Source organism: Elephas maximus, chromosome 13 (assembly GCF_024166365.1).
Source record: "Elephas maximus indicus isolate mEleMax1 chromosome 13, mEleMax1 primary haplotype, whole genome shotgun sequence".
Lineage (NCBI taxonomy): Eukaryota > Metazoa > Chordata > Mammalia > Proboscidea > Elephantidae > Elephas > Elephas maximus.
In genome coordinates, this window is record NC_064831.1 from 52,920,801 (window position 1) to 52,934,470 (window position 13,670).

The following is a 13,670-nucleotide window of genomic DNA, read 5'->3' on the forward strand; positions in this document are numbered from 1 at the left end:
TTTCGTGATCTAGACGTTTCAGCCGAGCAGATCCTTGGTTCCTTTCTGCCTGGCTGTCAGTCTGCCCTGCCTCGGGAATACTGTGCTATTGGGCAGTACCTTTCTGAAAGCATGAGAGCCTCATATCTCAGAAATAATTTGAGTCTGAAGAAGTGTGTTGCCTGTAGGTTTGGGTGGAATCCTTAAGTATTTGTCAAGAAGAGGTCTGGCGTAACACACGTTTCCTATGCATGAGATCTTTTGTACTCTGAACTCAAGGATTAGATCCACCTGGTACCCCTGAAAGGGCTCCTGCTGAGTGTTCTTGTCAGCTAACGAGGTTCTCCACACTCTTCCAACTCTATTCCCTCTATTGCAAAAAAACCTCATTTAGTATTCTGTTAATGCAATATCTATTTCTGGCCTCCAAGTTCAAATGAGGGGTGGTCTAGGTGGCTGTTGAAATGTACCCCGAGCCTACCTGAAGGCCAGAGTTCAGTTCTGCCCTGTTCTGTGTCAGTCCTCGGAGCGTGGTATGACCCACCTGTGTTCTTCTGTCTCTGCAGACCTCGGCCCAGCAGGCCCTCATGGGGACCATCAACACCAGCATGCATGCTGTCCAGCAGGCCCAAGACGACCTCAGTGAGCTCGACTCACTACCACCTCTCGGACAGGATATGGTAAAGATTGTCCACGTGGTTTTCATTCAGGGTCTCAGCCCGCCAGAACACAAGTGTACGCACTCTGTCTGGATTTAACTAGGCGAATCCCTGTCTCCAGCTTGCACCCAAAGGAGAGAGTCATGGGGTGCTACTGGCAGATGGCAATACCATATAAGGGCTCTGGAGCTATGTAACCTGGGGTTAAATCCCGGCTCCACTGCCCACTGGCTGTGTGCATCTGGGCAACTTCCCCTCTCCAGGCTTCCACCTTCTCACCTGTATATAGGGTTGTCGTGAAGACTCAATCACACACACAGTTCTTAGCACAGTGCCTGGCATGTAGTAAGAGCTCAATACATATCAGCTGTTTTGTTAGTATTCTTACTACCAGTGGCTCTTAACCTTCAGTGAGCATCAGACTCCCCTGGAGGGCTTGTTAAAATACAGATTGCTGGGTCGCATTCCCATTCTTTCTGATTCAGTAGGGGTGGAGTGGGGCCTGAGAATTTGCATTCCATCAAGTTCCAGGTGCTGCTGGTGCTCCCTGCCTGAGGGGACCAGGCTTTGAGGTTGCTGGATTAATACTGCTGAGGTTTTCAGCCAGGCAGTTCGTGAAGAGGCCTTTGGGGGTAGCTGCTGTAGCATAAGATCATTTAGCCTCTGGCTATGCAAACTGTGGTCCACAGGCCGCCAGGATTGGGGGTACCCAGGGCCCTGCGAGAGATGCAGAGTCCTGGGCCTTACCCCAGACCTGCTGATTCAGCATCTCCATTTTAGCAAGGTCCCCAGCTGTTTTGTGTGCACATTACAGTTTGGGAAGCATTGGCTATCAGGTCATTCTCAGCCCATCTCAGACCAAAAAATGTGTCATTGGGGGTGGGGCCTGGATCTTGGTTTTTTTTTTCATCTCCTGGGGTGATTCTAACCAGCAGCCCCCGTGGAAAGCCTGGTGCCACGGTTGGAGGAGAACCAGCATGCAGTCTGTAGCCGCAGATTGTCCATCCGGGACAGCTGCTGTCCACATGCTCCCTCAGGGCTCTGGCTGCATGCACATACTTGTGTGCAGGCAGGTTTCTGCTATCCTCTGTGCTGCTTCCCTCAAGTCCTGTAGTCATGGAATCTCACACTTGGGGAACTTCAGAATGAAAGTCTATGTGGCTGACTCCCACAGCCAGCAAGATTTGTGAAATGGAGTTTTGTGATATTTGCATTTCATGTTCCTGACATTTCACAGAATGAGAGTGTAGTAAAACGTAGGAGCATCCTGGGCCTAGATTAGCATTTGGGGGATGTTTTGGGAAGCAGGTCAGCACCTCACATCACCGCAGGGTCATCATTGTCAACGTAAATGTTTATTGCCGAAGGTCTGAAATGCCGGAAAACAGAGAATTTGCTATTTATGGGTTCACATCAACATCAAGTATAAAAAGCTAGAAAGGTTTTTAAAGGCCATTGAACGCTTGCCCTGAAAGAAAGTTAAGGCACAGGACCTGGATGTGATTTACCCAAGGCCTTATCGCTCGTTAACGGTAGAGCTGGATCAGGACAGGGGGCTTGACACCCCCTCCTTGCAGTCCTACCAGGAAAGGTGCCACATCTATGTAAGCATGGCACTTTGTCATCTAGAGGTGTTTCATGTTATAAACGAGACACTACCTGTGTTGAAAGAGAACACCAGGGAGCTGAAACACACTTGTGTTAACTCTGCTCCCTAAAAACAAGACGAAAATTAGCAGTAACTGTTGGTGTTAATGTACAGTAATATTGCCATATACGACCTTAATGTTTCTCCTCATTCTTTTTCAATGGAATTTACCTAAATAAAGCCACAGAGAATTTTTCTCCACAAGATCTCAAAAATGGGGGCAAAGGGTGGCCAAGCATTTCCCTGCCATTCAGCACCAATGACCAGGCAAGAAGACACCTACTAAGGGCATTGTCGAAGGCGTCTTAAGGGCCTTATCAGTTGCTGGCCCGGGAAGAAAAGTGTAGCCAAAACCCCCTTCTGGTGTGATGGCGCGACTTCTCTGGTTTCCTGGGTAATTCTGTGCTGTGATTGTGTCATGCAGTTGTCTGGTTTTGCAGGCGTCCCGGGTGTGGGTTCAGAACAAAGTGGACGAATCCAAACATGAAATTCACTCTCAAGTTGATGCCATCACTGCTGGCACAGCGTCAGTTGTTAACCTCACAGCCGGTAAGTCCCTGGGTAAAAATTTGTGGTGTATCGTGTTTTGTGCCAAAAAAAAGTTCTTATCCTCTGAAATGAAACAACAGATTTTCATAGTATGAGAATATGGTCTATTTTTAGGAACTTGGAGCACCTCAGGCATTTTCTCCCACTGACCCGAGAGAAATGTAGGGAAAGTCGCATTCCTTCCTGTCTATGCTGTGCATCACCGTTACAAAGCACTTAGTTAGCACTTCTCATTGTTCGTCAACATTCTGGATGTTCTTCAAGTATATTCAGTCTGCTTTCTCGCTTCTGGGACTTAAAGTCTGGCTTTGAGTGATTAGGTCTACCATATCTGACTTCCTCCATCTTGTCCGGCACTGGTCTCTTCTGGCGTACCATGGTTCCCAGCCTTGTGCCATCAAGTGAAAGCAGGGTAATATTTTGGCTTTTCCCCCTTGCAGCATTTCACCCCCGACCTCACTGAGCTGCTTACTGGGCCCTAATGAAAAGGGCTGTGAGATGCTGAGACTTCCTCTGGCGTTTTAAAGGTGCGGCGTGGTGGTTAAGAGCTACAACTATTGACAAAAAGTTGGCAGGTCAGACCCACCAGCTGCTCCTTGGAAAGCCTATGGGGCAGTTGTACTCTGACCTATGGGGTCACCATGAGTCTGAATTGACTAGGTGGCAGCGGGTTTTGGTTTTCTTTGTCTTAATTACCCAGTGCTCCGGTAACAGCAGTACCACCAGTGAGTAGCTTTAAAGAACAGAAATTAATTTTCTCACAGTTCTGGAGGCTGAAAGTCCAAATCAGGGTGTTGGCCATGTGGATTTCATCCTTGTTGGTGTCCCTGAGCATTTCTGCTTCTTGGTGATCCTCACATGGCATCTGTCTTCCCCAATATGTGCTTACTTCTCTGTGTGTATGCTTCTCTTCCTATAACTCAGAAGTGATTAGGTTTAGAATCCATCCTACACTGATACGACCTCAACTGATTGGTGGGTTACATTACATTAGATTGCATTATGGAAGGTGATTACATTGATTACATTCATAGGTACGGGAGTTAGGATCCCAACATATATTTTGAGGGGACACAATTTAATACATAGGACTGCTCTTGCTCAGTATCAGTGTATGAGGCTTCAAGATGAGAAGACCTTTTGAAGGGGGGTAGCACCTTGGAGGAAGCCAGCACCTTGGAGACCCCGTGGATCACAACGGTCAGATCCTGTTGTGTAAGGGGTTGCCATGAGTCAGGGGTCAACTTGACGGCAGCTAACCCCAGCACCACCACCTTGGGGACCTGGGGACAGGGAGCTGTCCATCTCACTGAGCTCATCAGTGCTTTGACACAGGATGATGGGTGATAAGCACCTACCAGTGTGGGGTTTTGGAAAATCTCACCAGGACCACTTACATCCTTCCCAGCTGGGCTCTCCTCAGCCCTCACTGCCCCTGATTGATGGTGATGATCCCTCTGTACCCCAGGTGACCCTGCAGATACCGACTACACAGCAGTGGGATGTGCAATCACTACTATTTCCTCCAACCTGACGGAGATGTCCAAGGGCGTGAAGCTGTTGGCGGCCTTCATGGATGATGAGGTGGGCAGTGGGGAGGACTTGCTGAGAGCTGCAAGAACCCTCGCTGGGGCAGTGTCGGACTTGCTGAAAGCTGTACAGCCTACTTCTGGAGAGGTGAGCTCTTGAGACAAGCAGTCACTCAGGTTCTGTTGAGATAAATGCATCCTTTGGGTACCATGAGCCTCTTTTTCCTGAGCTGTCCTTCCATCCTGTTGGGGTGGGTTACTGTACAGCAGTGTTTGGATGTTGTTGAACTTAGCACAGAAGCTATTGTTCAGTCTTGGGGATTGGTTGAACTCTTACTATGAAGCTTCCCCACTAAGGATACTTGCTTCAGTGCAACCCCAGAAACTAACACACATGACTAATGCAATTTAATGGGGATATGAGTTTGCACCCTAATTTCTATGAAGCACATGTTACTTTCTTATCATTGAAACCAGGCTCTTTATTTGAACAATTCAAATCTATCCACCTATTGCTGGTTTCTGAGACATTGGGCATTTTCTTGCCCAAGGTTCCCGAGGACATTTATGTCTCCTGTCTGGCAGACAGCCGGTGACATCCTCACTTAGGTCAGGAGGAACCCTTTCTGCTCTTTCTGCACGACCATGTCTGATGACACCAAGGGGGAAATGCATTTTCTTACCAACTAAGCTATGTTCTTTGTTCATAGCCTCGACAGACAGTGTTGACTGCTGCTGGAAGTATCGGACAAGCCAGTGGGGATCTTCTGAGACAGATCGGAGAGAATGAGACCGATGAGCGGTTCCAAGTAAGATAGTGGCAGCATTGCGATCGTGGAAGAAGGTCTAAGAGATAGCATAGACCCAGGCAGGGAGAATGTAATGAAAAACAAACCAAATCTTTCCTGAGCTGTCAAAAATGAGATTGAGGTGCATTTTCTTGGGGGGAGGTCTCTTATGCTAATTGTTTTTAAAACGTTTTTAACGGAGTCTCACTCCATGTATATCGTGCAGTATCACTGAAATGTACTTATGTCTTCTCATCGTTCGTCAGTATTCTGGGCGTTCTTCAAACACAGAGGTGGAAAGAACAGTGTTATGAACCCCCATATATCTGCCACACAACTTTTACTATTATCAATTGTTAACCAATCTTGTTTTATTTATTTGGGGGTGTTTTTTAATTGCTTCATCTTGAGTCCGCATAGCAGAGTGAAAACACGTGCACACCCACATATGTGTGCACACACACGTAGTCTAGGCTTTTCTTTGTGTTCAGAGGTGGTCCTATTTTCCGTGTCCCATCCAAAACCACTAGAATGATGGAGAGACTTTTTCATGACTCTTCTTTTTCAATGCCAGGGACATGTGTTGTTTGTCCTCTGGTGAGCAGCTGTAGCCACTGTTTGCAGCTGGCTCAATGCACTGCCAGTATCACCGGTCTGCAGCTCAGACAGGAACTTATCTTGCCTGCCTCCCTCCATCCCAGCCACCAGACACCAGAGATGGAGCTGCAGAGGCCTCCCATGGGGAGGTTCAGGCTGAGATGAGCATATCCTCTCAGTGCTTCTCTGTCTGCTTCCTTCTCTTACGTCTTAATTTTGCATCCTAATTAAAACATCACAGTTTAGCCCCAATTCCCTGGATGATGCTTTTTTCCAAATCTAATGCCAAGTTAGCTACTTGAGAACTCTGTAGAATTTTATTAGCCTTTACTTTTTTGCATGAGGGCAGGTACTTCTTTTGTAGACAGGTACCTATTTAGCAGTTGGGTGAATGTGAGATTCAGCTGCTGGTGTGCTAGGTTTAATTGTCTTGAAGTGACTCACTTAATCCCTGAAAACCTGATTGCTTCCCCTACAGCTTTTGGGAAGGTGAAGAGGGAAGTCACAGTTGTGGCTTAAGAGATCACATGCTCCTTGTATTTTTTTAATCTTTGCTGTTTTGCCTTTGACAGATGGTCTTCATAGAGAATGAATGCAGCCTCTGCTTCCTGATGTTTGTTTCTGTTTAAACATACTAGGGAAGCAGGCTTGGGCTCAGGGTAGTGGGCCTGCACAGGCTTTGTTAACATGGAAAGGCCTGACGGGAATGTCTTCCCTGTCTGTAAGGGCTCTAGGTAAACACCAGCGCCTGTACGGTGATACTACAAGCTCCTCCACCTGCGGGTAGCCCCTGGTTTACTGACGGTGGACTTCTTACTCTCTATTTTTCTGATTCTTGAGATCCTATCTTGGAACTTTTCTTGGATTCTCAATGTGTACTGCATGTTCCCAGCGTTAACAAAGATTTATTTTACACGGCCTACATAATAGTGGTTTTGTTGATAAGTTTGACAAAGGCCTTGTCAGCAACTCTAGCTGTATTATCGTGTTCTTTTTCTAACTGTATGGTCGGGTTTTTGTTTTTGTTTTTTTTCCAAAATTAATAGAAAGAACAGGATTTCTTGAAATGATTCTAATAAAGCTCTTTGTAACAATCATGATTCTACATGACCAAATCCTGGTCCTTGTATGAAAAGATGCGTTCATATAAAACGAAGGAATACCAGGACCCACTTTGGAAAGTTATTTTTAAAAACCTTTTTAATAATTTGTGACACTCCTTCTGTGTTTTCACAGGACATTGAGATATGTGTCCAAGAACTATAACTTTGCAGACCATTTTGGGAGCCATCTCTAAGAGCTGTGTGGTAGCCAAGTGCCAGGCAGACCCCAAAGGCATCTTCAGGTTTCAACATTGTAGACTTTGGTTTTTCCTTGAATACTGAGCAGACAACAGAGACCTAAGAAAAAGACTAAACTAAGCTGCTGCTTTTATAGTGTTTGATTTCTGTCCATTTTAAAATCAGCTGACTTGGTAGATTCACGGGTTGATGGTACATAGCCCCTGCTCTGTGTGAAACTGCCCAGGCTTAGCACTGTTTCCAATATGCCTTCTCATAAAACATCTTGTTGTAAAGACTCTGGGTGCCCTTTGGATTTTGAATCAAAAGTGCTTTTTATTATCTGATGAATTAATAAAGACTCCTGACCGCATTTCTCATGGGGGGAGAAAGCCTTGACACGCTTGTGCAAAATAAAAACAATTCATATGTATGTGAAGGCATTTCCAAGCCAAATAAATTGCCTTCAATATTAAAATTAAAGAAATAAATTAAATATAACAGTGGTAAATTCTTCAGATGAAGCCAGGGAGTGACAGATCTGGTAGGGTAAATAAAGGATTTGCCATCCTGCGCACAGATGCCTTTTCATCAAGTGGAAGCGTAAACTGATCTTTAAGTGGTCAGAGCTCCTTGCATCTTCAGTTAGGTCTTCGTGTAGCCGGTTTATTTATGTAGGCTCCCTTTCCACTTTCCATAATGATTTAATGCCTATCCAGCAGGCTACAGAACGCTGAGAATAACTGGCTTATGTTCAGAGGGTTTCTTGGCTCTTGAGCTATAGGTGTTGATGCCAGCTATTTGTGTGTGCACGTCCAACGTTGCCCTCTGCAGGCAGAGACGTGGCTGAATTTCTGATGAGAACTTGAATCCTTCTGCAGAGTAGAAACCTAAGAGATAAATTTTCAAGTTACAGTGGGACACAATGACTTGGTGGCTGTGAATTATAACCTGCCCACGGAACGTGGTATTGGTGGCGTCCGGATATATTTTCAAGCTTCTCCCGATCCACCACACTGACCATGTGAATTGGCAAAGATTCTTAGTGTCAAATAAGTGCATGGATGCGGATCAGTGGTTAAAATGAAAACACTTATCTGGAGCCCTGGTGGTACAGTGGTTAAGAGCTCAGCTGCAAACCAAACAGCCAGCAATTCAAATCCACCAGCCGCTCCTTGGAAACCCTATGGGGCGGTTCTGTCCTTTAGGGTTGCCCTATGAAAGGGAATCAACTTGACGGCAATGGGTTTTTTGGGTTCTCCCAAATTAACCTATTTCAGGTCTAAACCTATGCTGCTTAATGGATGTATGAGAGATATAACATTTTAACGTGCTAGAGGGAAAAGAGCAAATGGAATTTCAGTAGAATGTTTTGGGAGAAGCCACTTTTTATGTTTAGGCTGTGGTGGGTGATTAGACAAAAATATAAGTGAACAGTTTTTGGTTCCCTTTTCTCAGGATGTTTTAATGAGTTTGGCCAAAGCTGTTGCCAATGCTGCTGCCATGTTGGTGCTGAAGGCGAAGAATGTTGCTCAAGTGGCCGAGGATACAGTCCTACAGAACAGGGTGATTGCTGCTGCCACCCAGTGTGCCCTTTCCACCTCCCAGCTTGTGGCGTGTGCCAAGGTAAGCCAGCTGGCACGCCCAGCCCTCTGCAAAGTGTCACATGCTCTTCTCGCCTGCCTCCAGTCATTCGGGGGGCACGGGGACAAAATTTGTTAAAATCACTCCAAGGCTTAGCACTTGCTTCAAGTGTCTTCTCAGAGGTAATGTGATAGGATTTTAGCGTAAGCTGTCCGGTTCTGCTTTTATCTTTTGTTCTTTGCACGAGTCCTCAGGCAGTTGGTACTTTTCTGTGTCTTCCTGCAGTTTCTACGTGCAGATCTCGGTGCCCCACTTTGGACATCTCGTATGTCTTACTTGCATCTATACACAGTGCCTGCACACAACGGGGTCTTGCATTATGCACAGCGGCAGCATAAATGGGCTCAGGAATGATCCACAGAGCTTCTGAGAGCCCTTTCGACACTGCACAGTGTCAGAGTGAGAATGTGAATTGTTGCCATTTAAGGGGCGCATGGTCATTAGATCTCCCCAACAAGCCCGCACGTTAAGCGCTATCATCCCCAGTTTACTGATGAGGAAGCTGATGCCCTTAGGTGTCAGGTAAATAATGTAAGGCCATAGAAGTAAAAGTGGCAGAATCGGGATTATCATTCAGGTCTGTCTGATTCCACGTGACCTTTGCATTCCAACACATTATGTCATTGCTGAAGTGATCTTCAAGAGATGGACTCCTTTCTCGACTTGGTGCCATGTCATGTGGCTCAGATCCATGATCTGGCTCAGCTTGGCGTTTCATATCATATGGTGGGATTTGCACCATTAATTGGGGGGATATCGTTGCTGGTCTCCCTCCTGTTTTCCTTGTCTACCTTCTTAGGATCCACAGATAACTGATAGACCCCCTATTCCTTAACATACCATGAGGCAGAGTTCCAGGTATCTGTGGAAATAGAAATACAATTCCTCTATGTATTTTGCTTATCCCAGCTCAGAAGACTCATTTCAGTGTATCCTAAAAGGAAGTGGCATGTTGGTAAATATTGGAAATTTCTCTCTATAGAAGTCATCAATAACATGGATTATCATGTATCATTACTGAGATATAGACTAAGTAGCAGAACATCTAAAGTCATGGAGACAGAGCAGTGAAGTGGGAGATACCTTAGCAATGGCTGACTTCAATCCCTGGCCCTCTACCTTAGGAATTGAGGCCCAAGGCATGAAGGGACTCAGCAGAAATGTTACTGGACAGTGGGCACCAGGGGTCATCCCGCAGGGCCCAAGACCTGCTACGCTCTCTCTGTAGGTGGTGAGCCCCACCATCAGCTCCCCTGTGTGCCAGGAGCAGCTGATTGAGGCGGGCAAGCTCGTGGACCGATCGGTAGAGAACTGCGTCCGCGCCTGCCAGGCGGCCACCGATGACAGCGAGCTCCTGAAGCAGGTCAGCGCGGCAGCCAGCGTGGTCAGCCAGGCCCTGCACGACCTCCTGCAGCATGTGCGACAGTTTGCCAGCCATGGTGAACCCATTGGCCGCTACGACCAGGCCACCGACACCATCATGTGTGTCACCGAGAGCATCTTCAGCTCCATGGGCGACGCTGGTGAGGGCGGGGCCATGGGTGGGCAGCGTGGGGCTCCCTGGGGGTACGTAGGGAAGGTGAGGGCGGGTGTCAGTGTGGGGTTCCCAGGGGGTGCGCAGGGAAGGTAAGGGTGGGGCTGCGGGTGGGCGGCGTGGGGCTCCCTCAGGGTGCGTAGGGAAGGTGAGAGCGGAGCTGTGGGTGGCAGTATGAGGCTCCCTGGGGGTGCATAGAGAAGGTGAGGGCAGGGCTGTGGGTGGCAGCCTGGGGCTCCCTGGGGATGCATAGGGGGTATGTAGGGAAGGTGAGGGCAGGGCTGCGGGTGGCAGTGTGGGGCTCCCTGGTGGTCAAGATTGTGTGTAGGGAAGGTGAGGGCTGCCTGTGTCACTGGCAGGGACAAGTTTTCATCAGCGTCCTTTGGAGGCTTTCTCCCTGAGCCTGGGAAAAAGAGGAAGACCCATAATGTACCTTCCATGGCAACACTTAAAAGACTTAAAAAAAAAAACTTAATTTTTTTAAAGATGTAGGTTCACAGTAAATACTTTCTTCACTCTGTAAATTGAAAGGATAAGTCTTCGCACACCCAGCCTATCATAAAAAAAAAAAAAACCCAGTTGCCATTGAGTCAGTTCTGACTCCTGATGACCCCATGAGTGTCAGAGTAGAAGTGTGCTCCATATGCTTTTCAGTGGCTGACTTTTCAGAAATAGATCGCCAGGCCTTTCCTCTGAAGTGCCTCAGGGTGGACTTGAACCTCCAACCTGTGGTTAGTAGCCAAGCTCATTAACCATTTGCACCACCCAGGGACTCTAGCCTATCATTACTAAAAAAAACTTACCCCATATAAATCCTCAGTTTCGGTCTTATCTGACGAGAAAGTTGTTTTTTCCTTCTTGCTGTATACAGGGTCCCTGAGTGACAAAAACAGGTTTAAGACAGAACTAACGTAAGTAAGGGTTGGCGGCTTAAAACCACGCCACAGCACTTCAAAAGAAAGGCCTGGCAATCTGCTTCCGTAGAGATTACAACCAAGGAAACCCTATGGAGCAGTTCTACTCTGTAACTCAGGGAGTCACTGTGAGTTGGAATCAGCTTGACGACAGTGGGTTTGACTTGACTTTTTAGTCAAACACACACACAAAATTCACTCTTTATATAAATGGGATAGTGCCATACTCACTCTTTTGCACCTTTTTCACTCACTCTGTCTTAGAGACTGTCCATGCCAACCTGTACCTGAATTTTTTTAGTGACAGCATTGTGTTCTGTTCTGTGGGTGGGTCTTGGCTTACGTAACCAGTTATCTTTTAATGGACATTTAGGTGGTTTCTGAGTTTTTGTTTGTTTTACTTTTACAAAAATAATACCACAGTGAGCATTCTTGTGAAAATATCTTGGTATACTTTTGGGAGCATACAGGTAGAGTAAATTCCTGTCAGTGGAACTGCCAGGCCAACGGACTTGTACATTTTTTGTTTTTAAAGTTTCTATGAGATTTCTCTCAAGAAAGGTTTCAAAATTTGCAACGCTACCAGTAGTTTATAATAATCTCTTTCCCACTTCCTCACCAGCACAGAGCAGTACTTTATAACCAGTATTTTTCAGAAAACTATCTTGTGCTTTTCTGTATCCCCCATAAGTGGTCTAAGAAGATAGGAAGTCTCCAGAGTTTTTTTTTTTATGCTTTTGCTTTTGTTTTTTAAATAAACTTCAGTTTTGAAGGAGGTTTAGATTTACAGAAAAGTTGCCAAGGTGATACAGAGTTCCTGTGTACCCCTCCACAGTCTGCGTTTTAACAGCTCACCCAGCCACGGCACGTTTAACCTGAGGGATCAGCCTTGGTACGTTCCTAGGGACGAAGCTGCAGACCTCATTCAGATATCACCAGCTTCCCACTGTTGTCCTTCTGCTGTTTCAGGATCCAGTCCAAGACACCACATTGCATTTGACACATTTTTATTTTTATAAAAGTTTTTTTTTTTTTCCTCCTAATATTACGCTGCATCAGCGTTCTTCTCCAATGGCCTTTGGGAGAGGAAGAAACCCTTAAATTTGGATTGCTTTATTTTTATTGTTGGCTATAATTATTATTATTATTGTTATTTTACTACCAAAAAGAAGTTGGAACAGATTTCCATGAAATTGTAGCTACAATAACAGCAAGCAGCTGGTAATGTAAGGTCAACACCATTCCTGGGAAGAAACAGGCAAGGAAGTAGAAAAATGGGAGAGAGAGCTCTTGGCCAAAGGAACTTAGCATTTAAGCATGAAACTGGGGTCCATGCTTCCAATTCGCCAGAGCCAAATAGCACAGATTAGTGGATTTTACTTATGTGGTATAATTTAATCCAAATTTTGAAAGTAATTTATTTCTCTGTTCATAATTCAGAGAGTTTGCTATGGGGAGTTTTGTGTAAGTGGGCTCTTAAAGTGAGGTAAACAATATTTACTGAAAGTAAATCCAGTTCAGTTTTAACTGAACTTTAGAAGAAAGCAGAAAAACAGACTACCTTCTATCCCACGTCTAGGTGAAATGGTGCGCCAGGCCCGGGTCCTGGCCCAAGCCACCTCAGACCTGGTCAACGCCATGAGGTCAGACGCAGAAGCTGAAATTGACATGGAGAATTCAAAGAAGCTCCTGGCAGCAGCAAAGCTCTTAGCTGACTCTACTGCTCGAATGGTGGAAGCTGCAAAGGTATCGCATGGGGGTTTGTTTGATTGAGAAGTGAACATTATTAACAGTTAGGATTTGGCTTAAGTGAAGGGAAGGACAACACACAAAAGCTAAGAAGTTTCCTGAATACAGCCAAACACTTCAAGGGACAGAGTTGCAGGGGCAGGGGTGTGGGGACATCTAGGTCTATTGGCATAACAAAGTTTGTTAAGAAAATGTTCTGCGTTCCACTTTGGTGAGTAGCATCTGGGGTCTTAAAAGCTAGTAAGTGGCCATCTAAGATGGATCAGTTGGTCCCAACCCACCTGGAGCAAAGGAGAATGAAGAACACCAAAGACAGAATGAAAATATTAGCCCAAAAGACAGGGCCACATAAACCAGAGATTCCATCAGCCTGAGACCAGAAGAACTAGATGGTGCCAGGTACCACCAGTGACTGCCCTGACAGGAAACACAACAGAGAGTCCCAGATGGAGCAGGAGAAAAGTGGGGTGCAGAACCCAACTTCTAGTAAAAAGACCAGACTTAAAGATCTGACTGAGACTAGAGGGACCCCAGAAGACATGGCCCCCAGACTCTCTGTTCGCCCAAAACTAAAATCATTCCCGAAACCAACTCTTCATACGAAGATTAGACTGGACCAAAACACATAAAATGATACTTGAGAAGTGTTCTTTTTAGCTCAAGTAGATACATGAGACTAAATGAGCAGCTCCTGTCCAGAGGCATGATGAGAAGGCAGAAGGGGACAGGAGCTGGTTGAATGGACAAAGGAAATCCGGAGTGGAAAGGAGGAGTGTGCTGTCACATTATAGGGAGAGCAA

The 13,670-nt window shown here is 46.0% G+C and overlaps 1 protein-coding gene across 11 annotated transcripts in view; it reads left to right on the forward strand.

The window, feature by feature from the left end:
• TLN2 (talin 2) overlaps nt 1-13,670 on the forward strand; it is a 490,123-nt gene that overhangs the window by 326,784 nt on the left and 149,669 nt on the right. For all 11 annotated transcript variants that reach the window (XM_049905877.1, XM_049905876.1, XM_049905875.1 and 8 more), the window contains 7 exons: nt 546-659; nt 2,727-2,835; nt 4,304-4,512; nt 5,075-5,173; nt 8,488-8,655; nt 9,902-10,196; nt 12,701-12,867. In XM_049905877.1, the coding sequence (XP_049761834.1) occupies nt 546-659; nt 2,727-2,835; nt 4,304-4,512; nt 5,075-5,173; nt 8,488-8,655; nt 9,902-10,196; nt 12,701-12,867 (1,161 nt within the window). The remainder of the gene's footprint in view (nt 1-545; nt 660-2,726; nt 2,836-4,303; nt 4,513-5,074; nt 5,174-8,487; nt 8,656-9,901; nt 10,197-12,700; nt 12,868-13,670) is intronic.